The sequence below is a fragment of the Mustela lutreola genome, chromosome 11 (genome assembly GCF_030435805.1).
Source record: "Mustela lutreola isolate mMusLut2 chromosome 11, mMusLut2.pri, whole genome shotgun sequence".
NCBI lineage: Eukaryota > Metazoa > Chordata > Mammalia > Carnivora > Mustelidae > Mustela > Mustela lutreola.
This window is the reverse complement of record NC_081300.1, coordinates 55,368,512-55,394,687: the sequence shown is the minus strand read 5'-3', so window position 1 is coordinate 55,394,687 and position 26,176 is coordinate 55,368,512. Positions and strand designations below refer to the sequence as shown.

At 36.5% G+C, this 26,176-nt stretch overlaps 1 protein-coding gene across 5 annotated transcripts in view; it reads left to right on the top strand.

The window, feature by feature from the left end:
* Positions 1 to 26,176, top strand: part of L3MBTL4 (L3MBTL histone methyl-lysine binding protein 4) — a 452,666-nt gene that overhangs the window by 162,338 nt on the left and 264,152 nt on the right. For all 5 annotated transcript variants that reach the window (XM_059139212.1, XM_059139210.1, XM_059139213.1 and 2 more), the window contains exons 6-10: positions 10,886 to 10,990; positions 12,034 to 12,169; positions 14,306 to 14,397; positions 15,874 to 16,028; positions 17,107 to 17,183. In XM_059139212.1, the coding sequence (XP_058995195.1) occupies positions 10,886 to 10,990; positions 12,034 to 12,169; positions 14,306 to 14,397; positions 15,874 to 16,028; positions 17,107 to 17,183 (565 nt within the window). The remainder of the gene's footprint in view (positions 1 to 10,885; positions 10,991 to 12,033; positions 12,170 to 14,305; positions 14,398 to 15,873; positions 16,029 to 17,106; positions 17,184 to 26,176) is intronic.

The following is a 26,176-nucleotide window of genomic DNA, read 5'->3' as shown; positions in this document are numbered from 1 at the left end:
TGTCTGAAACCGTAGTGTCGGCAAGTCCTGCCGTTCTACAGCTTCCATGTTCTCTCCTCCTGCCTTTGTGAGGGGAACAGAAATGTCTCCTCGGTTGCTCTCCTTTGTCTCCCAAAACAAGGCAAAACCATGTTGATTTTGGCATTTCTGCTTTTCCTCCCCCTGCTTTTCTTCAGTGGCATTTTTATCTCGGACACTCCTTAACATGTTCTTGTATTGTACGGTCCCTCCACCTCTCTTAAAATCTGTAGTAATCTCCTATGATTTGGGAAAGAAATACTTTGTGTCCAGATAAGGAAATTTTAGCCATCTGTAGGATGATGTGGTGGTTGTGGGGAAGGTTCATTTGGGAAGGGTTGAGAGTAGTTGGGGAACAAAGACATCTTCCTAATTTAACCCCCTAATTGCCCTAGATATGATAGCTTTATTTGAACACACTCCTGTTCTCACTCAGCCTTCCTTGGTAAAATCCAAGTGAAAGGAATTTTAACTTTAAATTTAACTTCTGTACCCAGACCTGAATTATATTTTTAAAAATCTATTTTTTAAGATATGCCAGTACATTAAATAGAATCTGAAAGACCCGTGTCTGTGTTTTGTTTTTGATGAAGTCTAGAATTGTGTTTAGCATTGCAGGTGCAGAAAGATGCTGCCATGAAAATTCATATTTGTTACAACCCCCTGTAGAATGATTTCAGACAAGTAGGACCTTTCCAACCCAAACAATTCAGTCAGATGTCAGGTTTTTTGTGCTTTGAACATGCTTCCAAATTATTTGATAATCACTGAGAACATTATCATAGTACTCATGTAGATCCTTCTTAGATAATACTTTAAATATTAATCATTAGCCACATGATGACCATGCATGGCTTTTTTAGTAGTTAAAGTGAAAAGGAAATATCTCATTATATTATGAATTCTGATATGGTCAGAATCAGATTATAGCCTGGATCTATATCCTGTTTTATATATTTAAAGTGTGTGCTTGTTTTTCTCTTTGTTTTTGCCTTCTATGTGTATTTTGATGCCCCCCAGTTTTAGGATAACCTCGTTGATATTTAAGAGTTCTCCCGGGAAAGAGCACATTTTGTAAAATAATAATAATAATAATAATAATACTGTGTGTATTATATTCACATCTTTGATTGGGGCTTAAATCCCAAGGCATATTGGGCAGAGAAAGACGTGTGTTTTAAAACTGGACTGTAGCCTCAGTACGTGAAGTCATTTAAGCTGATTAATGGCTGGGGCTCTGAAGAACAGAGGGAATTCTCATTCATGTTCATTTCTCATGTTCTCTAAAGCTGTAAGTTCTGGGGCAAAACTGAAGATACATCCTGATCTTGCAGCTCAGATATTTTTCCTATTCTTAGAATCCACTTGTCTGTAATAGTGAGATTCAAAGTACCAGAGGCCTGGCAGATAGTTGAGCAGATCTGAAGCAGTGAGACCAGACAGTCCAATCAGGGCTGCTTTCTCCTGCTTGGAGGGGGCTTGGAGCCCCTGTGAAGGCTGCTTATCTGCAGTTCCAGCTGGAAGCCGAATGTCATGTTCCAAGTTGTTCAGAGGAAGAGAAATTAAAAGAAAATAGTGGTATTTAGAATCAAGAGTAAACAGTTTCCACAGTTCTCCTCTTACAGTTGAAGCAAATTTATATTAGAAATATCTTTGTCTTTTTACCTTAGGCAGGTTTAGTCCCTTAGAGGAAAAAAAAATACGTGGGCTTATTGCTTTAGACACTATTCTCAGAGATTTGTGGAGTCTACTCATGTTGACCAGTGAATTATCAGACAACTTCAGAAGTTATTTTCAAAAGTTCTCTCTAGGCAGTCATTTATTTTATACTGTGTGGGTTCTTTCTCTTTGTTCATAAAGATCTTTGTTGGTGTAAAGCTGCCTAGATCTAACAGTATTCCGCCCACTCCGCTGTGAGCTTCCCTTTTGTTTCTGAGACTGTAATTCAGTCAGTGGGTAGGTCAGGGTGCCTGGACACACACCCACCCACACACACACACACACACAAACAGTGTCAGTGGGTAGGTCACGGTGTCTGGATACACATACACACACACACACACACACACACACACACACACACTCACACACATACCCCTCAGCCAAACTTCCTACTACCAATAAGGTCAGTAGTTCTGGTGAAATGACAATGTTTGCATCTGAGATTATAGTAGAATAGATTCACAAAAAAGCAGGAGGAATTGCATCCACTAGCTTCTAGAGAATACTTGTGTTGTGCCATGAATTCTTTGTTCTCTTTTTGTAGAGTGCTGCTTGGTATAATCTTGGCAACAGTTTGGGATACAGAATTAACCTATGAAAAATGTTCAAAATAACAAGGAAGTAGTCTCTAAAATGAGAGTTTAAAAATACACAACCAGCCATCCTTCACTGCCGCCTTAACTGAAGCCTTGCAGCAAGTTATGTTTAATTATGTAGGTGAAGATTTTTCCCCATTAGCCTAACAAATAGATGGCAAAAATAGGCATCAGTTTGAAAAAGCAGGATTTGAAGCATGTCTTGTTGCCTGGCCTGTATATCCATGAGGACCAGCTGCAGGAACTGCTTGGGCCTGCTTATCGAAGACTCCTGAATATGTTGTGTAGTCAGGGGATTGATTAGTGACAGATTCCCTTAAAGGACAGCCATGTGACTCTTAATCTTTTTTTAGATATTAGACCCTTTTGAATATCTAATGAAAGTTATTGATAATCTCTTTAGAGAAGTGCTTATATCCATTCGCACACAAAATTTTAAAATATAGGAGGTTTCTAGAATCCCAGAAGACATCATAGATGCCACTTCTACTCTGCCATCGAAACCAAGGACCCTATACATGAGTGCATGTGTGTATGCATTTATCTGTATCTGTATATCTATAGATACAGATGTATTCAAGGTCTTCATTTTCTCTGTGATTGAAACAACAGAAAGCCAGGAGGATTCTCATATTCCTGGGAGGTTCCATTGTTAGCTCAGGTGAAAATCATAAAGGTCCCAGAAGAGAAAGCAAGAAAAGAGTTTCATAACCTTTCATATTCTCTCAGTATTTGCAGTGAATAGACATTTAAGATGAAAGATTCATTGCAAGATACTATACCTAGGGGGACATTGAAGCTATAGTAATGCACTAGAAATTTAGAATTGAAAAGTATGTACAAAAATGTCATTGTTCATGAGCTGTATATAGAATCCTTGAACATATCAGTCAGTATTGATAACATTTTAAAAGTAAAAATTAACACCTTATGGAAAATCTGGGTATTTCTTCCAAGCCTGAAACCTGGGTGTCAGTTTAAAATTTCCTGCCTTGGGGCGCCTGGGTGACTCAATCAGTTAAGCATCTGCCTTCAGCTCAGGTCATGATCCCTGGGTCCTGGGATTGAGCCCCACATGCTATTGGTCTCTCTGCTCAGCAGGAAGCCTGCTTCTCCCTCTCCCACTCCCCCTGCTTGTGTTCTCTCTCTCACTGTGTCTCTCTCTCTGTCAAATAAATAAATAAATAATCTAAAAAAATAAAATAAAATTCCCTGCCTTCTTCGTCCTCTGCATCCGGCCAGTCCTCATGTACTCCCTGTCTTGACTTCTCCGTAGGTACTAAATCTGCCCTTCCCACCCGTTCCCAGCTTTGGCTCCACATTGGTCACAGTCCTCTTCATCACTTGTCCAGGCACCTGCCATGTTCTGGAATGGAATGTAACTTTGCAGTGAAGCATGCAGACCAGGGTTTGAATTCTCATTCCAGCTTTTTAACTGACTGATTGTGCAAGTAGGGTATGTGTGAGTATCTCAAGCCTCAGATGTGACATGGGGATTATAGAGTTCCAATACAGGGGATTTTAAGGCTTCAATGAGCTGAGTTAGATACTATAGATGGCACATGGCAAATTCTCAATTATTGGTAGATATTAAAAACCTCCTTAACCATCTTCCCTATTTCTAGTCTTGTTATTTTTTTTTTAAAGATTTTACTTATTTATTTGACAGAGAGAAATCACAAGCAGATGGAGAGGCAGGCAGAGAGAGAGAGAGGGAAGCAGGCTCCCTGCCGAGCAGAGAGCCCGATGTGGGACTCGATCCCAGGACCCTGAGATCATGACCTGAGCCGAAGGCAGCGGCCTAACCCACCGAGCCACCCAGGCGCCCTAGTCTTGTTATTTTTTAAATTAATTCTCTACACTGCCACTAATAAGATCTTTATAGAAGGAAGAATGTTTTTCTCTGCCCTCTGCTTAAAAGCTTTTGCTAGCATTTCATCAACCAAGAATAAACTGAAAGGTCCTTGATAAGACCTTACATAAGGCTTCTTGTGACCTGTGTCCTGTCTTCCTGCCTAGCATCGTCATCACTTAATTGTGTGCGTGTGTGCTAATTTTTAAATTACAATGCCATTTAAAAAGTCTATCAAGACAGAAGAGTATGAAAGTTTTAAAAGGCTTTCCCTCTGTTGGTACCTCTCTCTAGGTGAACCACTCATAATAATTTGACGTGTCTGTATGTATGTAGTTATGTGGATAGGTGAATGATGGTTGTCTAAATAGTTGTGTTTTACTCATCTGGTGATTGCTTCATATTTATGAGTACATTACAGTTATCATGACACCTTTCCAGATTGAGGCCTGTATCTTGCTTTTTTTTAAAATATTTTATTTTTAAGTCCTCTCTATACCCTTTAACTTAACAACCCGACATCCAGAGTCACATGCTGCTCCAACTGAGCCAACCTGTCTTGTTTTTGTAATAGCTGCACTGTCTTCCATTGTATTGTGTGTTTTGTCTCCATCTGAAATTATTTTTACATACATTGTTGTGGTAGGCATATAACTGAGTTTTTCTTCCCAAAGGATAGTCATGTGCATGTGTCCTAATGACCTTTATTTTCCTGACTTAAAATGCCACCTTTACTCTGTATAAAATTCTCATACAACATTGGGCGATCATTTAGTGGTCAGATAGCATATATTCAGACCATCAACTTTGGTTTTTTTTTTTTTTAAAGCTCATTCTAAGTGTTAATTATGAAGGTTTAAAAATGTTGAAGTCTTTAGTCAGTGAATGGGATGGTGTTGATTTACTATACTGACTACTCACTCTTACACTAAAGCCAGATACACACTGTGGTCTCAGGCATATTACATAACCGCTTGTGCCCCAGTTTCATTCTCTGCAAAATGTACATAATGCTTATTTCATAGAACTTTTATGACAATTTAATGAGTTGGTATTTGTAAAGTGCTTAGAACAGGATTTGGCCCAGAGTTAAGTGCTACATACGTGCTTGTGTATAAAAGCCATCTGTATATGGCCTGATAAAGGATAGCTCAGGCTCTATTCCCATTCCTTCTTATTCCTTATTCTTCATTTTGGTTATAGAGATAATTATATATTGTTATTAGAGGTTGTTGGCTATGATAGCAGGTGTTTGATGGTTCTTCAGATAGATCTCTATGGTCCTGGATATATTGATTAAACATAAATTCAGAACATTTTGTTTTATCAACTGCTAAGCCAACAAGAATATCACCCTCAAAACCCAGCAGATGGACTCTGCTTCTCGTAACTTCCCTTTGGTTGTATTTGTTTTAGGAAAATGCTTCTTTATGTTCCCTTTGGCAGTGTTTGAATGATTTTTTTTTTAATCCCATCAATAACATGATATTTTTTTTCCCCTCACTGAGTAAAGAAAATCACCAAGTATTGACCAAGAGTTAAATTTTCTTTGGTTAGGCTGTCTACATCCCAGTTTGCCTGCATAAAACTTCTTGTGATTTCACCTGTCACATTTAAAATTGTGACATTTCAGCCTAGGAGATACACATGGAGACAGTTTGAGATTTTTGAAGATGTTGCTGAGATAAACCAGAGAAGAAGACCACTGCACTCATGGCAGTGGTCTTTGGTGTTATAAGGAATCTTACCTCACCATCTGCATATAAAATCTGTATGAACGTTTTTCACTTTGACAGCCATCCCATGAAGGTTCAGAAATCAGTGGCCTGTCGTCTTGGACTGGTCCTCTCCATGGCCTGCTAGAGGTGTGTACTTCAGCGGCTGTGACTCCCTTGCCTCATTTCTCCATTTCTCCATTTCTCTCGATACTGAATTAAGACCAGGAAAATATTGTTGCCTGCCAACGCTTGCCTGTGAATAAAATAGAATGCCTGTGGGCACGCAGATAGAATCTTCCATTTAGAGGATTGATACAGCTCTGTAACACACATCTAGCTGCTGTTCGGCTGGTGCTGATGGCCACCAGGCTTCTGCCGTCTCCACAGAGTGGCTCAGAAACAATCAGTACCAGCATAATCTCTCTGGTCCTGTGAGGAGGTGCTCAGTGTCAAACAGAGTGAAATGCCCAGAATTTCTCACAGATACCTACCAAGTGTCCAAGAGCTGTTTACAGGGTACGTTTGTTACTTTGGAGCAGAGATCTACTGGCACGCAGAGATCTACTGTGATGAGTGCCTTATGCATTGTACTTCACAAAGGAATTCTGCCGTTAGCCTGTCTGCTTTGCTCTAGGCGTGGCGTTTTGTTTTATTTGGGTTGTTTTTTTTGCTTGTTAGCTTGTTTCTTTTTTTCCTAATGCTTGGGCTCATTTTATTTTTTTAGTAATAGTATGCAATTTGTACCTGCTTTTGCTATGTGGTATAGAACTTGGAATAATTCTTTTTATCATTACTGACAAACTTCATTATTTTGCAAATGTCTGGGAAAAGAAAATGATGAAATAAAACATCTTTACTTCTGTGCCCAAGAGTACATGGCACATCCTTGGAAATGCCTTCCATGGCCTTGAGCTGGGTTTTGTTTTGCTTGTTCTGTTTCCACATCTGTCCTCTAATGTGGAACAAACAGTTGGCTGGATTTCAGAAGATTTGGGTCCTTAGTTACAATCTGCTACCAAACAGGTTGTATGACCTTGAGAAAGTCTCTTCACCTCTCTGGGTTTGAGTTTATTTAACTCTAAATCTTTTTTCAAGTCTACAGACCTTATGATTTTTATGACTGAATTTAACAGACTATTGTTTGCTTTAGCGTGTGATTCCAGTTCCCTTTTGTCACCATAAATATAATTTTATAGCACAGCTATCAATTGTGTTCATAAAATACATGATTTTTAGAAAGGAAAAAAAATTAAATCTGCTATGAATAAACCATTAAACAGAAAAGAGACTGATGAAAGACAATGCTGTTTCTCACTAGAAGCTGCCTTTCAGATTAATGTTTTGTCTTTTATTTGAAACCCTCCAAAGAAGCCGTGACTGTTGTAGCCGCATAGCATTCCTTGCAGTGCTACCTGAAGCTCCCAAATTTTACTTGAGAAACCTTCTGAAAATGCTGACAAGAATAACATTGCTCATCCTAACTCCCAGCTCTGAATTATTGTCAGTGTCTTGAATTTATCATTCATATGTGAAAAGGGAGCACAGTCTGTTCCATATAATCCTGGTTCTTTCCTGTCCCCAATTTTCTATCGTTCGGTTTTGTTAAACATGAAAAATGTTCTCTCAGTTTTTACAGTTTCTTAACTTTCCTTTAAGAATTATTGATATATTCCCTGTGGTCTTTCCTGTTCCGTTGGTTTCTTATCAGTGTTGTGTGTACGCACATGCATGTGTGTGCAGTGTTTTTGAAGTTAACCAAGAAATTTCAAAGCAGCGAACAGGAGGCAATCACATAAAACCTGTTATATACAGTCTGCTGGGAAACAGAGTAGATGTGAGAAGAAGGCTGGGGAATTAAACACACACATGACATTTATTTTTGCAGAAATAAAATATTTCTGAGAAATCATTCATTCTTGCCATTTCATTTTTGGGTTTTGTCATCCTTTAAGTTTTTCCTTGGAAGCTTCTAAAATGATCTGTGAATGTTCTTAACGACATCTTACAAGCCAATTCATAAAGATTTAAAAACAATTTCATGTTCATATAAAAAAGGCACACACTCAACTGTAGAAGAAGGTTTAGTAAACTATGGTACTTACACAGAGTGGAGTATGATGAAGCTGTGACAAGGACTGTGGGCAGTCGCTGTGACCTGACATGGAGTGGTTTCCACGAGGTGTTAAGAAATGAAAAAAGCCACATGCAAAATAGCATATATAGCATATATCTCACCTTTTTTTGTGAGAAAGAAGGGGAAAATAAGGCAAAATGTTTTTTTTTTTTTTTAATTTTTACAAAAAGAAATCCAGGAAGGATAGACCAAAAACAGTGAGGGTGGTTACCTCTAAAGAGGTAGAATGGGGAGGATAGGATATGGGAGACAGAGAGACACTTCTTTGATAACCTTTTTGTACAGCTCGAACTCATGGAAGGATATTAACATTCTACATATTAAGAAATAAAAACAAATCATCAAGAATTGAAAGCACATTTAAATCAATGAACGCAAGCATATTTCAAATGGATACTTTAACTGCACTAGAGAGAGAGAAAAATGTGAATCCAAGTAGGTTATGAACATGGTTTTTAACTGCATACCCCATTCGTGGACAGCAGAGCAGGGAGGGAGAATTGCAAACAAATCCTGAAATCTTTCAATAGATTTTTTTTATTATAGTACCGTGGGTAAAATAGTTCTGAAACTATAGTAGATGCTATAGGATTTAGTATATGAGTAAATGTGCTGACCTGGTTAGAGGAGAAAGACAAAAATGGATGGGAAAATGCAGAACGAACTCTTTGGGGTGGTCTGGGATTAGACATATCAGTATGAATTTAGGATTTTTAAAATATACATAAGTATGCATATACATACATCCATGTGTAAATATTTCTGTATGTATATGTATGTGTGTTTTGTATGTAACTGTATAGTGAATTGGGCAACACTGTCATTGTGTAATCAAAATCAACACCACCAGTGAGAGGATGCATGGGTGTCCTGTGGCTCCAGAGGAGATATCCTGAGGACTTTTGTCACCCATGTAACATACTGGCAGAGAATGCATGACTGAATCTAATCATGGAGAAATGTCAGACACATCCAGAACGATGAGCTTTCTGTTTAAAAAAAAAATGGAGGAGGGGAAAGACTGTTTTCTTTAAAAATGTTTTTGTTGTAAGAGGTAAAGAGCGCGGCCGGAGGTCAGGCAGACAGTAGGTAAAGAAATAGTATGGAAAAAGTTCCAGATTAAAGGAGACTAAAGAAATATATCCACTAAATTTGATATCTGACCCTACCTGAATCATTGTGGAGGGGGAAAGTGTTATAAAATGCCTTGTTAGATAAATTGGAAACACTGGAATATGAATTGAAGATTAGTTAAATGTTATGTTTCCAGAAGTTGATAACTGAATTGTTGTTACATAAGAGAATGTTCTCATTCTCAAGGGAACTACACTGCCTGCTCTTAAGGGAAAATCATTTAGTATTTAAGGGTAAAGGGCCTTCAAATGATTCAGAAACAGTCATATATACATGTGGATGTATATGTGTATATTTATATCAGTGTACAGGCACAGATATGAGAGAGAGAGAGAGAGAACACAAATGGTAAGACAAATGAGGTTTCTACTGTTGTTAACAATAAAGGAGTCCAGGCAAAGGCTATACATGTTCTTTGTATTATTTTGTTCTTGCAGCTTCTCTTTTAAGTTTGACATTACATTCAAATGAAGAGATTTATTTTTCAAAGGAATAAAAATAAACATTAATGCGTTAACCGGTAATAAAGAGTAATAAAATTAGTGATTAAAAAGCAGCTCTTGTTCTAATAAAACTAGATTTTAATCATTTTCTATTAGCATTCTTATAACTTACTTCAATTAAGAGTAAATTGACTAGTAATGCTGAATCTGCTCAAAACTGCTCAAAAGTAATGATAATTTGCTAGGCTGTGGGAAACAAGGCTAGTATTAAAATAATATGAATGGGAACACATTAGAAAGTTTATTACAAAGTAGATTCCATTTACAGTAGCAGTAAATATTAAAAGGTACACAGAAATAAACATAAGAAAGCATTTTTGACGCTTTTTTGAAAATTTTAATAACCAATGATGTTGATTCAAAATTTTAAAAACATCTTGGACAAACAAAATGATTAAGTTAAATGGAGAGGGAACAAGTTCCTGAATTAGAAAATGGAATATGATAAAGGTTGCTCTCCATATAGAGTCATAAGCAAATAAGTCAATGTGATATAGGAAAATATACCAATGAACAGAATAGAAGGGCCATAAGTAGACTCATAAATGTTTAGAAATATGATATAACAGAGATAGTTTTGCTGATAATGGAAGTATGGACTACACAAAAAATTTTGTTGAATAGTCTGTTTTCCGTATTAAAAAAATAGATCCTACCTCACACCATAGAACAAAATTAATTTCAGTTGCATTGTAGATTAAAATATGAAGAACAGAAGTTTTAAAAGAATGCTAGGGGAATGTCTATGTAACTTCAGGGTTGTGAGGGGTTTCATAATGATGTGCACACTGAACAGGAAGTATTTTACTACATTAAAATAAAAAAATTCTCTACAACAAAGTCAGAAAGAGCCAACTCACATACTGGGAATAGGTAATCATTACAATTAATAAAGGATTGTTTCCAGAGTACAGGAAGAGCTTCTTCAAACCACTAAGGAAAAATGGGCAAAAGGAATAAATGGGGAGTTCACACGACATGTAGTTTCCATATAAACTGTTTCCTAAGTAATGATAAAATGATCAAAATGATCAAACCATCTTTGAGGCCCAAACATAGAAAAGCAGCCATCGATCTTTAGGTGTATCACTGAGCCTCCAAGCCCATACTGTGAGTTCTTGATTGCATGCATAGCAACACCAAGTGTGTTTTAATATCACATTGTAAAGGTATTTCAGTAGCTAATGTTATATCATGAAATTTCATAGGACCAATCCTTTCCGGAGCATGAAAATGGTTTTCAGGTTGGAATGAGATTAGAAGGCATTGACCCCCGACATCCATCTGTATTCTGTGTGCTTTCTGTAGCTGAGGTAAGAGATGGTGTTATTGTCTTGGGCTGAGTGCACAGTGACAGAAGAGAATTTTCTAGAGAATAATGAATTTGAGTGCTTTCCATTATAAACAAATTCTACTACATCACAGATGTATTTTAATCAGTGATGGGTAAAATATGTTTCTTAATGAATTTTTTTCCTTCTGTGAAGATTAATCTTTTAATAAGTCCCTCATCACTAGCAGTTACCCTTGATTAAGTTGGTAAATAGTTTTCATTTGAGGTTGATAACAATCAGTGAATCCTACAGTGTTACTTTTGTCTGTTAAAAGAGACATAATTATTCAAGTTTTAGCTGAACCGATGAGAAATGTGTATGAAAGATATCCAAGCACATGAAATATCTATTTATATAAATGTAAGCATTTTATGAAAATTACTTAGAATGAAGAGCCATTGATGAAAGTAAATGGCTTATAAAATGTAATATTTACTAAACATTTTATATTATTAAAATGATGGAAGACCTCTATATTTTTAATTACTTCATATAAAAAAGCCCTATTCACTTAATTTACTGATTGATTATAGCTATTAAACTTGTATAGCATGTCTTAAGGATGTATTCTACACTGTTTTATTTATTTCCTTAATTGAGTACACTGGATTTATGTGTTAGAGTTGAAATGAAGACATACCCATTTTGGTTTTGCTCTGTACTTTAGCTTGCATACTGTCATGGGACAGTGGGAGATGGGGTTTCCAAGAGCAATATTTGAGAGGTGTTGAATGAACAATCAATTGATGGAGGTGTAAACACCTCAGATTTCTAGACTGAGTAAAAGGATAATTTTTTTTTACAGAAAAAATTCTGGATACTTGAAAGATCGTGTCTGTCAGCATTTTGTTTTATTCAGATGTCATCTCTAAATTTGCCTTTTAATACAAGCACATTTGGATGGAAGTGTTGGTTTATATTATGTTGATAGCACTGACAGAATATGTGAATATTTTGTTAATTTTGTGTACCCTTCAAATGCGTGACACTTAATGAAGGATTGCAAACATTCCATTTTACAGGTGTGTGGTTACCGCCTCAGACTTCACTTTGATGGTTATTTAAGCTGCTATGATTTTTGGACCAATGCCGGTTCCCCTGACATTCATCCAGTAGGGTGGTGTGAGAAGACCAAACACGAATTGCACATCCCTAAGGGTAGGCCGGGATGGAAAGAGAGTTGGTTTTATTTTAACAACATTTCATGAAATACTAATGAGAGCCTGGTGTGAATTGATTTTCAAAATGAAAGTTTAATCCCCCCCAAGCAGTAAGACTACAAGGATACCATTTTTAGAAATGAATAAATGTCTTTAAAAGAAAAGCAATGGGGGCGTCTAGGTGGCTCAGTCAGTTAAGCATGTTCCGAGGGTCCCGGGATTGAGTGTTGATCAGGCTCCCTATTCAGTGAAGAACCTGCTTTTCCCTCTGCTCTCTGCTCATGCTCTCTCTTGCTATCTCTGTCTCTGTCTCTCTCTCAAATCAATAAAATCTTAAAAAAAAAAATAAAAGCATCAATGACTGCTTAGGTCAAATATGCTGATCAGGTACCTATGGCAGAAATAAAATCTTATGACTTAATATAAAGTTTATTAAACCTGAGATGGAATAAAGAAACTTATTTTACATCATGCTTGAAATGAACTGTTTCACTTAGTCGCTGATACCGTATGGTGAGGAAACTCAATTCACTGTTTATCATTTGTTTCAAACCCTGGAAAAGACATAATTACGAAAGAGAGGAGGATTTCACGGTCTACTTCCTTTTTTTTTTTTTTTTTTTAAGATTTATTTATTTATTTATTTGACAGAGAAATCACAAGTAGGCAGAAGTAGGCAGAGAGGCAGGCAGATAGAGAGGGAGAAGCAGGCTCTCTGCTCAGTAGAGAGCCTGATATGGGGCTCGATTCCAGGACCCTGGGATCATGACCTGAGCCGAAGGCAGAGGCTTAACCCACTGAGCCACCCAGGCGCCCCTGTCTACTTCCTTGAATCAAAAATCTCATCTCTGTCTCTTGTTATGTGTGAGAGGAACCTGGGCCTGGCAGATGTGACTGAAGCCTTTTTTATTTGCTGTGTGCTGGTGAGGTGAGGACTTGATCTGTTGAGACACTCGTGGGCCTGTTTCCTTGCACAGCAGACTTCTGTGTACCGGCTTCTGCTCAGATGCCAGAGTACTGAATGACAGTGGCACTTCTGGAGTTTGTGTACAGCCATTTTACTGCCCAACTCAGAGTGGCTTTTGGGGATCCACCCCTGAGACTGAAGGCAGAATCCCTAAGATTGCTGGATTTCATGAAAGCTGGTCATGGGCTCATTTTCAGTAGGTTTTTATGGAGCCCTTTCTGTGTGCTGGCACTGGGGACAGAGTCATGAATAAAATAAACCATCTCTGTCTTCGTGGGGCTTTTGTTCCGGGGTGGGGGGCAAAGAGTCTTAGACGAAGGTGAGGTAGGATGGCAAGCAGTGACAGGGTTGGGGGATGGGACAGACTGCATGCTGAAGAAGGGCATGAGAACGTGATGTCCCACAGACAGGTGGATGAATGAGGGAAGTCAGTGAGGCCCCCCTTGAGAGGGCTGCCACCACCAGGTTGAGGAATCCCAAGGAGGTGAATTTGGCTGGAGCACAGAAGCAAGGGCAAGGTGTGGGAGATGAAGTTAGAGGTGTAGCACTGTGCAAGGAGCCTGACTTTTGTTCTGTGTAACATTCAACCAGAAACAGTTTATTGAGCCCCTCTTATTTGTGCCAACCCTGTAGGAGTCACTTTAGGGCGCACAGAGGGGAGGATCAGTACAAAAGGCAAAACCCACAAAGATAAGCAGCAGAAAGCTGTTGCTGCCAAATGGTGTTTGAAATGTGAGGGGGTTTCTATAATGTCCCCAAGTGCCTGGAACACTGGATTGTTGCATCATCAGGACCTCTGATGTTCTCAGTGACATGGCTTCTGCAGGAGTGACCATGAGTTCAGGAACTTTTGTCTCTTCCCTCTGCCCATTTTGGAAAGCCTCACTAAGAGATGAGACTCCCATCAGGCCATCAGCAGACTAATTCTTTATCTTAATGAATTTAAACAATTTGTAAGGGCATGATATGCATGATGGGAAATCACGTCAACAGTTTTGAATTTCATACGTTAAAAGACATTGAAACAATTTAGAGATTTTAATTTAAATCATTTGTGGTCTACCACAGGACTTTGAATTTATAACAGAAGACTGAAGAAGGCTAATATATTGAATATGCACATGGTTATATCCTGTGGGTATTTTGAATAATCCATACTTTTTTTAGGTTATAGAAAAGATAAATTTGTTTGGATGGATTACTTGAAGGCCTGCAAATTGCAAAATGCTCCCAAGAAATTATTCAGAAACAGAAGTTCTGTAAGTATTTTCTTTCTCAGTATAAATCCGATTTCTACTTGAGCTTAAATTTCTTAAAATTCACTATATATTCTGTTGTATTTTTTCAGAATCCTTAGCTTCATATGACTTTTATTACTTAATTTGTCCGTTTCCTATAGGTGTATCCCACCCCACCTTTAAATGTACACTTAAATACTTTATTTAGATGCAGAGAGTTGAAGACTTTATATTTAAATCCTACTAAAATGTAAAATGCCTTTTGGAATGGTTTTTCCTTCTTGATTCTAGTGAGTTATTCGTTTGAACTTAGTTTGGTGTTTTGAGACCAGTAGATACCACAGGTAGACTTTGAATAAACCCAGCCTAGTCGGATTTCTGTGTAATGAGAATGAGGGTGCATTTTCTACAGATTCAAGGGACGTATGAAGATATGAAGATTTGGGTGGAGCACATTTGTTATGCTATCTGTGTCCCCAGTAACCTGTCAGCTCTTCAGGAGAGAATGAGAATAAGGTGCAGCCCCTGCCTCCTCTGGGCCTGTCAGCCTGTCCCCCCCCACCCCTCCCCCTGGCAGTGAGGCCACCTACCTGGGAAGGGGGCAGGGAACCCTAGGGTTGCTCTGCCACCTACTGGCTGTGTTTATCCCTTTGTAGGACACTCACCCTGATCTTGAAATCGATGTTATATAACTGCTCTGTGTGTTTCATAGAATTTTATCAACAAAAGAGAGTAATAGAAATGGGAAATTGCTTTTAAAGATGTAATGCACTAAAGGAAAACAAAAAGCAGGGCTCAGTATAGACCGTAAAGAGGTAGGAAAAAACCATTTTCTAGTCCCCAGATCCCAGGACTGGCTAATTACACTGGTATAAAAAATGGGGTTTTGTTATTGTAATGTTACTTTAAATCATAGTCCTTACTGTTTTTTACTATGAAAAAATGTGTATAGATACTAAAAAAAGCATTTGGATTTCTTTCAAGTATAGATTTATTTATGGATTCATGCATGTGTTTCTTAAATATCCAGAAAGCCACTGTTTTCAGATTTCATCAAAGTAAATGATAATTTTGGTGCTAAAGAGCCTATCTTTACTACTTCTCCAAATACTGGTATTTGGAAATTGTTCAAGTCTGTGGGGAGCAGAGAAAATTATTTGATACTCTTGTATCCAGTAAACATCATATTTTTAAATTAATATAATTTCTTCTAAGAACTGAAAAGGGAAAATAATGATGATGAGGGAAATACAACTTAACCTGCACAACAAAAGAGAAAAAGTACAAGGTAAAAGCTAGTTTCCTTGGTTTTTGTTAAGAATGCTAACCTCGTAACAGTTTGTTGGAATATTTGTACTAGCATTTGCTGGCTTCATTCTAGAGGGTAAGTGTTGCCTGTAGACTGTTCTGATGCTAAACATAGACGTTTTGACAGTAGCTTAGTCCTATCTGGTATCCTGTTTCTTTTTGTGCCTCTCCCCTCTGGTGCTGTGTTAGAATGGGCCAATGCCTAAAGAATTTCAGGTTGGAATGAAGCTGGAGGCCGTCGACAGGAAGAACCCTTCCTTGGTGTGTGTGGCAACCATAGCAGATATTGTTGAAGATCGCTTACTAGTGCATTTTGACAATTGGGATGATAGTTACGATTACTGGTGAGAAACCAATGTGCATTTTATTTCTGTGTGTTCATTTTTGGTGTTAAGAATTTATTTTCTGGTCTTGTCACTGTCCTTGCTGTTCTTAGAGTAATGAACATCAGAATTTAGTGGCCAACTTTTCATGACCTTCTCTTCCACATGAATTGCTGAATTAAAATGCCCGAGAAACTTACCCACTCTATGAGAGGTTACCTAATGAGGCCTCAGCTGAAATAATATGACCAGGTCAGGGCACTTCATTGTGTTGTGTCTAGTTTATAAGGGAAGCATTTCTATGAAGAGGAAGTGAAGAACTTGGAGCTATTTTTGTTTTTTCCTGAAAAATGTTGAACTCAGCCTGTCATATTTTTGAAAGGGAAGATTCACAGGGAGAATGGAGTGAATTATTTGAGATCCTGTGGGGAGCAGAGAAAATGTATGCTACAATACCATTAAACTAACATTGCATGAGTTACAGAAGGCTTTCTGGGTAAAAACCTGAAATATGGAAGAGGGAATGGCAAAAATGATTTTTGTAGCATTTCTTCACAGTCTGTCCTGAGAAACCATCAAGTCTCTGCCTAAGGCTATGGCTCTTCATGTGCATGAAGGGGGCCCTATTCTCTTCTTTGAACTAAGAAGCAGAGCATGGATTAATTGTTCTGTGTGTCTCAGAATGGTCTGGGTTCCTTGAAAAGGAGAAGGGAAGAAATTGGAGGCATATGGAGTCTGATCTGTCCTGTTAAACTTGGGCTGGCCTATTAATATTTTTTCCCTTGATGCTAGTAGGAAGTGGTGGGAGAGGCTTATTAAAATGTTCACTCTTTGGGGATAACACTGGCAGTTCAGGTTCTAGTCAAAGTCTTTCTTAAAAGTACTTTTAAATTTCAAGAAAGGTAAAAGAGAAGTTTGGTCACTTAGCTTAAAAAATACAGTACTAAAAATTACTTCTAATTTTATTTAGTTATAAAATATTTTTGCTATGTAATTATATCTTCCATGGTATCTCTTAGTATCTAGAATGGTCATTACTCTTGGATTATTTCTCTGGCTTTGACCTGTGTAGGATCTGAAATAGAATCCTGTTTTGCAGGTGTGATGTAAATAGCCCTTATGTTCAGCCAGTTGGTTGGTGTCAGGAGAATGGAAGAACTCTGATAGCACCCCAAGGTAAGCGGGCTGGCTGCATTTTCTTTGAAGGCATCTCTGTGTGATGGCGATGACTGTTCTTATTTTCTGTTGATGCAAACCAGATTTTAATAAAAGTGTATGATAAAAATACTGTGCAAGGCTGTTTTGATTACCCTGTAACTCATGTGTCTGAAATCTGCTAGTCTTTCCCATAATGAAAATGGACTGGGTTTATAAAGATGCATTAGGCAGCCACTTTAAAAAATGTTGCTGTTCATTCTGGGTTTTGGCACACACATACAAAAAATGTGCTAAAAATTTTTATCTAATGAAATGTGTACCATTGCTGCAGATCATTATTTAAAGCTAATTTTTCCCATGTGTTATCTATCTTTAACTTATGCTAATCCATTAATTGAATCATAATTTTATTATATATTCTTTGGAGTTAAATGAAGAAATGTAGAAATCTAAGGAGTGAGAATTAAGCATGAGTCTTCAGACTTGCCAGACCTCTTTACCAAACCAACTTGATGGTTCAGCTAAACACCACAGTAGGGACTCTTTCTAGTTATTTATATTTTTTTCTCATTGTAGAAACATTAAGTATTTAGAGAGTTTCTATATCAAATTTATGTTTTCTAATATCAATATTAATTAGGTATAATGGTTGTTTAAGCTTAGCATTTTAAAAGTAAGTATTCTAGGAGAAACTGATTTCTTTCAATTAAAAAAATGTAGAGAATGAGGGCACACTCAGTGAGGGGTCCAACTCCTGGTTTGGGCCTAAGTGGTGGTCTCAAGGTGTTGGGATCAAGCCCTGTGTTGGGCTTTGCACTCAGTGTGGAGTCTGCTAGAGATTCTCTCTCCCTCTCTCCTCTGGCTGCCTCAACATCTGCCCCCTCCTGCTTATGCTCTCTCTCTGTAAAATAAATATATAAAACTTAAAAAAAATGTGGAGTATGTAACATGCCATTCTAGAATGGAGCAGATGTTTAATGTTTTGATTTGAATGATTCTGGAAATTTACTGTGTTTTAATTTTTTTTTCCCTTGATACAGAAAAATGATTAGAATTTGTCATCGAATTTGTGAGTTAAGTGAAAAAAAATTAAAATTCAAAACAATCAACAAACCAAACCAAACTTAAAACCACAACCTATTTAAACCCTCCAATTAGTCTAGAAGTTTTTATAAAATATATAACATCTTCTCAAATTTGATTTTGATATGCAGATAATTTAGAGTTGTTTGTTCTATTTTTCAGTAAAACTGGCTAAAGCTAACTTTAGAATAATGTTCTTCAAGATGAGGTGAAATGTTCGTCAGATCTCAGAATATGCGGTTTGAGTTAGTGTGCCTGGAGGTACAGCACACTCTGCTTCCCGTTTTCCTCTGCTGGAATAACTTCTCTGCTACTTGCAGCTTATTCTCACTACATTTCACGGATGTAATCAGTAGTTAAGTTCATCTCCTTGTCTTCTCGTGCTGTGTCAGCCTAGAAATAGTCTGTGCAGAGATTTTAAGAAGTCTATGTCCAGAATCTTTCCATCATTAATATGAACCGAGGAGCAAGGAGGCAAAGCTCCCATACAACAGATAAGGCCAAAGCTTTCAGGCCCTGATTGATGGGTGCAGGAGACTATTTAGTTCATAAAGTCCACAAAGCACTGATGGAACTCAATCCAGATTTATGGTTTTTCCCATACAATTGATTGCATATACAAATGTCATCACCATGCCGAGATTTGAAAAAGAGTTGTAACCAAGGACCAATTTAATGATAGAAAGTCTTCACTTTGGTGTCATATTTTCTTCCCTAGGATGTAGGTTTAAAATTCTGAAGAGATTTCGTCCTGATATACAATGTCTGAGTTAAAATATTCCAGTTAACCCACCTATAAACCTCATCTACTTGTTAATATCCTTTTTACACATTATGGAGTGTTTTTACACACTAAAATACTGCCCTCCCCCAAGCCCCAATTTGTATAATACTTTGTTTCTCTGCAGTGAATTCTTTATCTACTTTTTTTCCCCTATTGAGATATAATTCACTTATTATAAATTTCACCCTTTTAGTATTTATTTCAGTTGTTTTAGTATATTCACAATGTGGTACAACCATCATCTCTATTTTTTTTTTAAGATTTTATTTATTTATTTGACAGACAGATCACAAGCAGGCAGAGAAGTGGGCAGAAAGAAAGGAAGGGAAACAGGCTCCCTGCTGAGCAGAGAGCCAGATGCTGGCTTGATCCCAGGATCCTGGGATCATGACCTGAGCCGAAGGCAGAGGCTTTAACCCACTGAGCCACCCAGGTGCCCCCATCTCTATCTATTGCCAAAGATTGTCATCATTCCCAAAAGAATATCCTCTTTTGCTCAGTCACTCCTCATTCTCTCCTCCCTCTCAGGCCTAGGCAACCACTACTCTATTTTATATCTCTTTGGATTTCACTATTCTGGACCCTTGGCATCACAGTATATGGCCTATTAGGTCTTGGCTTCTTTCACTTAGTATAATGTTTTCATATTGTAGCTTGTCTCAGTAAATCATTCCTTTTGTTTACCAATAATATTTTAGTGTATGGATATGCCACATTTTGCTTATTAATTCATTATTTGATGGGCATTTGGTTTGTTTTCACTTTTTTGACGGTTATAAGCTTTCATGCACAAGTTTTTGAGTGATGTTTTCATTTCTTTTGGCTATAATTCTAGGACTAGAATTGCTAGGTCATAAGGTAATTCTGTGTTTGAGGAATTGGCAAACTATTTTCCAAAGGAGCTGTACAGTATACATTCCCACTGGCAACGGATGAGAATTCCAGTTTCTCCACATCCTCGCCAGCATGTTATTGTCTTCTTGATTATAACCATCCTGGTAGGTGTGAAGTTAGATCTCATTGTGCTTTCAATTTTCATTTATCTAATGACTACTGATGTTGAACAACTTTTCCTGTGGTTACTGGCCATTTATATGTCTTCTTTCAAGAAATACCTGTTCATATTATTTGCCCATTTTTGAGTTAGCTTATTTGTCCTTCTGTTATTGAGTTTTAAGTGTTCTTTGGATATTAGACAAACTGTTGTCCTTTTCACTTTCTGGATGGCTTTTTTTTTAAGTACAAAAGTTTTTAATTTCGATGAAGTCCAGTTTATCTGTTTTTTTCTTTTGTTGTACTTTTGATATCTAAGAAAGCACTGCTAGTCCATGGTCACAAGGACTTGTTATAAAAGGCTTTTATTTCCCCCAATTTCTTGGTCTTGGCAGAGTTATTGAAAAACAGTTGATTATGGACAGAGGAGTTTATTTCCAGATTCTCCATTCTATTCCATTACTTTATATGTCTGTCCTTATGCCAGTACCACACTATCTTGATTACTGTAAATATTGTGAAATTGTGAGTTCTTTAACTCTATTTTATGTTCTTTTTCAAGATTGTTTTGGCTGTTCTGAGTCACTTGCAAATATGTCCTTATGAATTCTAGAATCAGCTTGCTGATTTCTGTCCAAAAAAACCCAATGGGGATTTTGATAGGAATTGATCTCTAGATCAATTTTGGGGGTAGCCATCTCAAAAATATTAAAATTTTCAGTCCATGAGCATGGGACATGCTCATCTTTTCACTTATATGTATTAATTTTCTTTCAATGATGTCTTACAGTTTTTAGTCTACCAGTCTTGCAGTGTTCTATTCTATTTTTTTTTTTTATTAACATGTAATGTATTATTTGCCCCAGCGGTACAGGTCTGTGAATCATCAGGCTTACACAGTTCACAGCACTCACCATAGCACATACTGTTCTATTCTTTTTTAATTGAAGAGAAATTTACATGACATGTAATTAGCCATTTTAAAGTGTATGATTTAGTGGTAGTGTATTCAGAATGTTATGCCACCACCAGCTCTCTCTAATTTCAAAACCTTTTCATCACCCAATAAAAACATTCTGTACTTATTAAGTAGACACTCTCCACTCCCTGCCTCCCACCCCCTGGTAACCTTTACTCTGCTTTCTGTGGATTTTCATATTCTCAATATATTATACGTGTTATATATAAAAAGAATTCTGTGTCTGACTTCTTTCACTTAGTGTAATGGTTTCAAGTTCATCCAAGTTGTAGCATATATCAGTAGCTCATTCCTTTTTGATTGACTACTTTTCCATTGTACATTCATATGCTATGATTTGTTTGGCCATTTATCTGTTGATGGACATTTGTATGGACATTTGTACTTTTTCCTGTATTACTAATACTATTGTGAGCATTCTTATACAGTTTTCTGTGTGGTACTGTCTTCTCTTTGGTGTACACTCAGGAGTTGAATTGCTGGGTCATATGGTAATTCTATGTTTAGCATTTTGAGGAATGGAGAGTTATTTTCTGAAGCACCTGTGCCATTTTACATTCCCACTAGCAACATATGGCAATGATTATTTCTGAACATACATGCCAACTTGTTATTTTCTGTTTTCTTGATTATGAAGTGGTATCTTATTGTGGTTTTGATTATATTTCTCAGGTGACCAGTGATGTAGCTTATGTGGCTATTGGCTATTTGCATATCTTTTAAGAAATAGTTATTCAGATCCTTTGCTTATGTAAATATATTGGGATGTCTTTTTGTTATTTATATATTTTTAAAATATTATGTCCATTTATTATATTATCATTATTATTATTATCTTGAGAATTTTTTAAAGATATATTCATTTATTTGAGAGAAAGAGGGTGCACATGGAGGAGGGTGAGGGGTAAAGGGAAAAGGAGAGAGACTCTCAAGGAGAGAGAGTCTCAAGCAGACTGCATGTTGAGCATGGAGCCTGACATGGAGCCATCCAGAGACCCTGAGATCAGGACCAGAGCTGAAACTGAGAGCCAGACTTCCAATCAACTGTGCCACCTAGTCACCCCTGTGACAGTATTCTGGATATGAAACCCATATTCTATAAATGATTTGCAAATGTTTTCTCCTTTTCTATCAATTGTACTTTCACATTCTTGATAATGTTTTTGGCTATAAAATAGTTTTTAATTTTGATGGTCCAGCTTATCTGTTTTTTCATTTGTTCCTTGTTCTTTGATATTAAATCTAAGAATCCATTGCCAAATCCGAGGTCATGAGGGTTTACCCCTATGTCTTTTCTATGGATATTATAGTTTTATCTTTTATATTTGAGTTGTTGATCCATAATGATTTAATTTTTGTATATGAAGTGGGGTAGTGGTTCAACTTCATTCTTTTGCATTTGGTTATCCAGTTAGCCAGTACCATTTGTTAAAGAAACAATTTCCCTATCACATGGTATTGGCACCATAGTTGAAAAGCAGTTGGACCTAGATGTTTAGGTTCATTTCTGGGCTCTTCATTCTATTCCATTACCTATCCTTAAGCCAATATTATTATTATTATTATTTTTTTTTAGAAAAATGCAAGTTCACAGAAAAGTTGATAGGAAGGCACAGAGATACTTTTTATACTCCTGCCTTCACACATGCATGGGCGACCTCCAGAATCACCATTGCTCATCACAGTGTATATTTGTTAGAATTAATGAACCCACATTGACACATCATTATCACCTGAAAGTATTTATTTAGGATTCACTTGTGGTGTTGTGCATTCTATGGCGAGTTTGGACAAATGCATAATGACTAGCTATCATTTAGGTATCATACAGAATATTTTCATTGCCCTGAAAATCCTCTGTGTTTTACTTAGTCATCTCTCTCTCACCTCCCAAACCCTTGGTAACCACTGATCTTTTTACTGTCTTTATTTTTTTGCCTTTTCCAGAATATCATGTAGTTGAGGCCATACTGTAGGTAGCCTTTTCAGACTGGCTTCTTTCACTTCGGAATATGCATTTGATGTTCCTCCATGTCTCCTCAGGATAGCTCACTTCTTTTTAGTGCTGAATAATATTCCATTATCTGGGTATATCTCAGATTATTTATCAATTCATCTACTGAAATTTATCTTGGTTGTTTCGAAGTTTGAGCAATTATGAATAAATCTGCTATACACATCCATGTGCAGATTTTTGTGTGGGCATGTTTTAAGCTCCTTGGATAAATGGCAAAGAATGATATTGCTGAATAGTATGGTAAGAGGATGTTTAGTTTCATAAGAACCTGTTAAACTGTCTTCCAAAATGATTGTAACACTGCATTTACACCAGCATCATGTGGGAATTCCTGTTACTCTATATCCTCACCAGCATTTAGTGTTTCAAGGTTTTAGATTTTAGCCATTTGAATAGGTGTGTAGTAGTATCTTGTTTTTAATTTGTATTTCTTTGATGACATATGAGATGGAGCATCTTTTCATGTGGATATTTATCATCTGTAAGTCTCCTTTGGTGAGCTCTCTGTAAAGGTCTTTAGCCCATTTTTTAGTCAGGTGGTTTGTTTTCTTATTGTTGAGTTTTAGGACTTCTTTGTATATCTTGAACCTGTTTTTTATCATAAATGTGTCTTTTGAAATATTTTCACCCAGTCCATGACTTGTCTTTTCATTCCCTTGACAGAGTCTTTAGCAGAGCTGAAAATTTTAATTTTAATGAAGTCTATCTTATCAATTATTTTTTTCATGGATTGTGTCTTTGGTGTCATATTAAAAAATCAAGACCAAACCCGAGGTCATCTAGGTTTTCTTCTATGTTATCTTGTAGGAGTTTTATTGTGTCACATTTCATATTTACATCTGTGATTCATTTTGAGTTAACTATTATGAAGGGCTTTATATCTGTGTCTAGAATTTTTTATTTTTTTTTGCATGTGGATGTCCAGTTGTTCCAGCATCATTTGTTGAAAAGACTGTCTTTGCTCCATTGAATTGCCTTGGCTCCTTTATCAAAGATCAGTTGACTGTACTTATGTTAGTCTATTTCTGGGCTCTCCGTTCTGTTCCACTGAGCTCTTTGTCTATTCTTTTGCCAATACTATGATGCCTTGATTAGATACAAGCTTGATTATATCCAAGTACACCAGTTGTATAATAAGTCTTAAAGTTATATAATTTTGGTCCTTCAGTTTTGTTCTTCTTCAATATTGTGTGGCTATTCTGAGTCTTTTCCCTCTCCATATAAACCTTGAAATACCTGTTAGTATTCACAAAATAATTTGCTGGGATTTTTGCTGGGCTTGTTTTGAATCTATAGATCAGGTTGAGAACTGCCATGTTGACAATTTTGAGTCTTTCTATCCATGAACATGGAATATGGCCCTATTTAGTTAGTTCTTTGATTTATTTCACACATATTTATAGCTTTCCTCATTAGATTTGTACATAGTTTGTTATATTTTATACCTATTTCATTATTTTGTAAATGGTATTTTTTAAAATTTCAAATTTCATTTAATCATTGCTGATACACAGAAGAGCAATTGGCTTTTACCTCTTTATCTTATATCCTGCAACCTTGGCTTTCTGTTCCTAGAGAAATGACTTGGGATTTTGATAAGTTGCATTGAATATAGAGTGCTTTAAGGAGTATTAAGTTTTCTAATCCATGAACATGAGATGTCTTTTTACTTTTTAAGGTCTTTTTTTTTTTTTTAAGATTTCATTTATTTGAGAGAAAAAGAGAGAAAAAGAGTGGGGTGAGATGCCGAGGGAGAAGTAAGCTCTCTGCTGAGCAGGGAGACCAATGCAGGGCTTAAACACAGAACTCTAGGTTCATGATCTGAGCTGATGGCAGACACTTAGCCAACTGAGCCACTCAGCCCACTTTTTAAAGTCTTTAATTTACATCAGTGGTGTGTTTTATTTTTCAGTGTATAAGTCTTTTTTTTACATCCTTGGTTGAACTTACTCCTAGGTATTTTATTATTTTAGAATGTATTGTAAATGAAATTATTTATCTCCCTTTGGAATTATTTATTCCTGGAATAGAAAAACACAGCTAATTTTATATCCTGCAACTTAATTAATTTATTAGCTCTACTAGTTGTTGTTTTAATGTATGGATTCTATTGGATTTTTTTTACATAGAATTAAAAGGACAAAGTTCCAAAAGATTAAAATTTCCAATTTGAATGCCTTTAATTTTGTTTCTTGCCTCGTTTTTCTGTCTAGGACTTCTAGTACATTATTGAATATAATGGTGAAAGTGGGAATTCTTGTTTTTTCATAATCTTGGGACAGAAAAATCTGTCTCTTACCATTATGCATGCTGTTATCTGTAGATTTTTAATAAATGCCCTGTATCATGTTAAGAAATTTCCCTTTACTCTTAGTTTTGAGTGTTTTTATCATGAAAGGATATTGGATTTTGTCTGATTTTTTTTTTGTATCTAATAAAACATTTATGTGGGAATTCCCCACCCCACCCCCATGGTTTCAGGGTGTATAGTTCTTTAAATGTACTGTTGAATTCAGTTTGGTACATTTTGCAGAGGATTTTTGTATTAATATTCAGAAGGAGTATTGGTATTTAGTTTTCTTGTCATGTCTTTTCCTTTTTTTTCATTTTTATGCTATTGTAAATGGAATTGTTTTCTTAATTTCATCTTTAGATTATTCATCGCCGTTGTGTGGAAATAGAGTTGATTTTTGTACAATGACCTTATATTCTGAACCTTGCTGGATTTATCAGTTCTAATAGTCTGTGTGTATATATTCCTTAGGATTTTCTATATGCAAAATTATGTCATCTCTAAGTAGTGAAACTCTTACTTCTTCCTGTCCATTTTGGATGGCTTTTATTGCTTCCTTAAATCCTCTGGTTTTTAAATAGTAGTGGCAAGATCAGACATCCTTTTTTCATTCCTAATATTGGGGAAATACTCAGTCTTTCCACATAAATTGAGGTATTTGCTGCTGTTTTTTTTTAATAGATGCTCTTCATCAGATTGAGGAAGTTCCTTTCTGTTCCTGGCTTGTTTTATTCTGAAAGATTAGTTCTTTATTCTGTTAATATGGTGTTATTATATTTATTGCTTTTTATATACTGACATAGTCTTGTATTCCTTTATTTATATACAGACACAGTCTTGTATTCCATGTACCCTTTTAAAA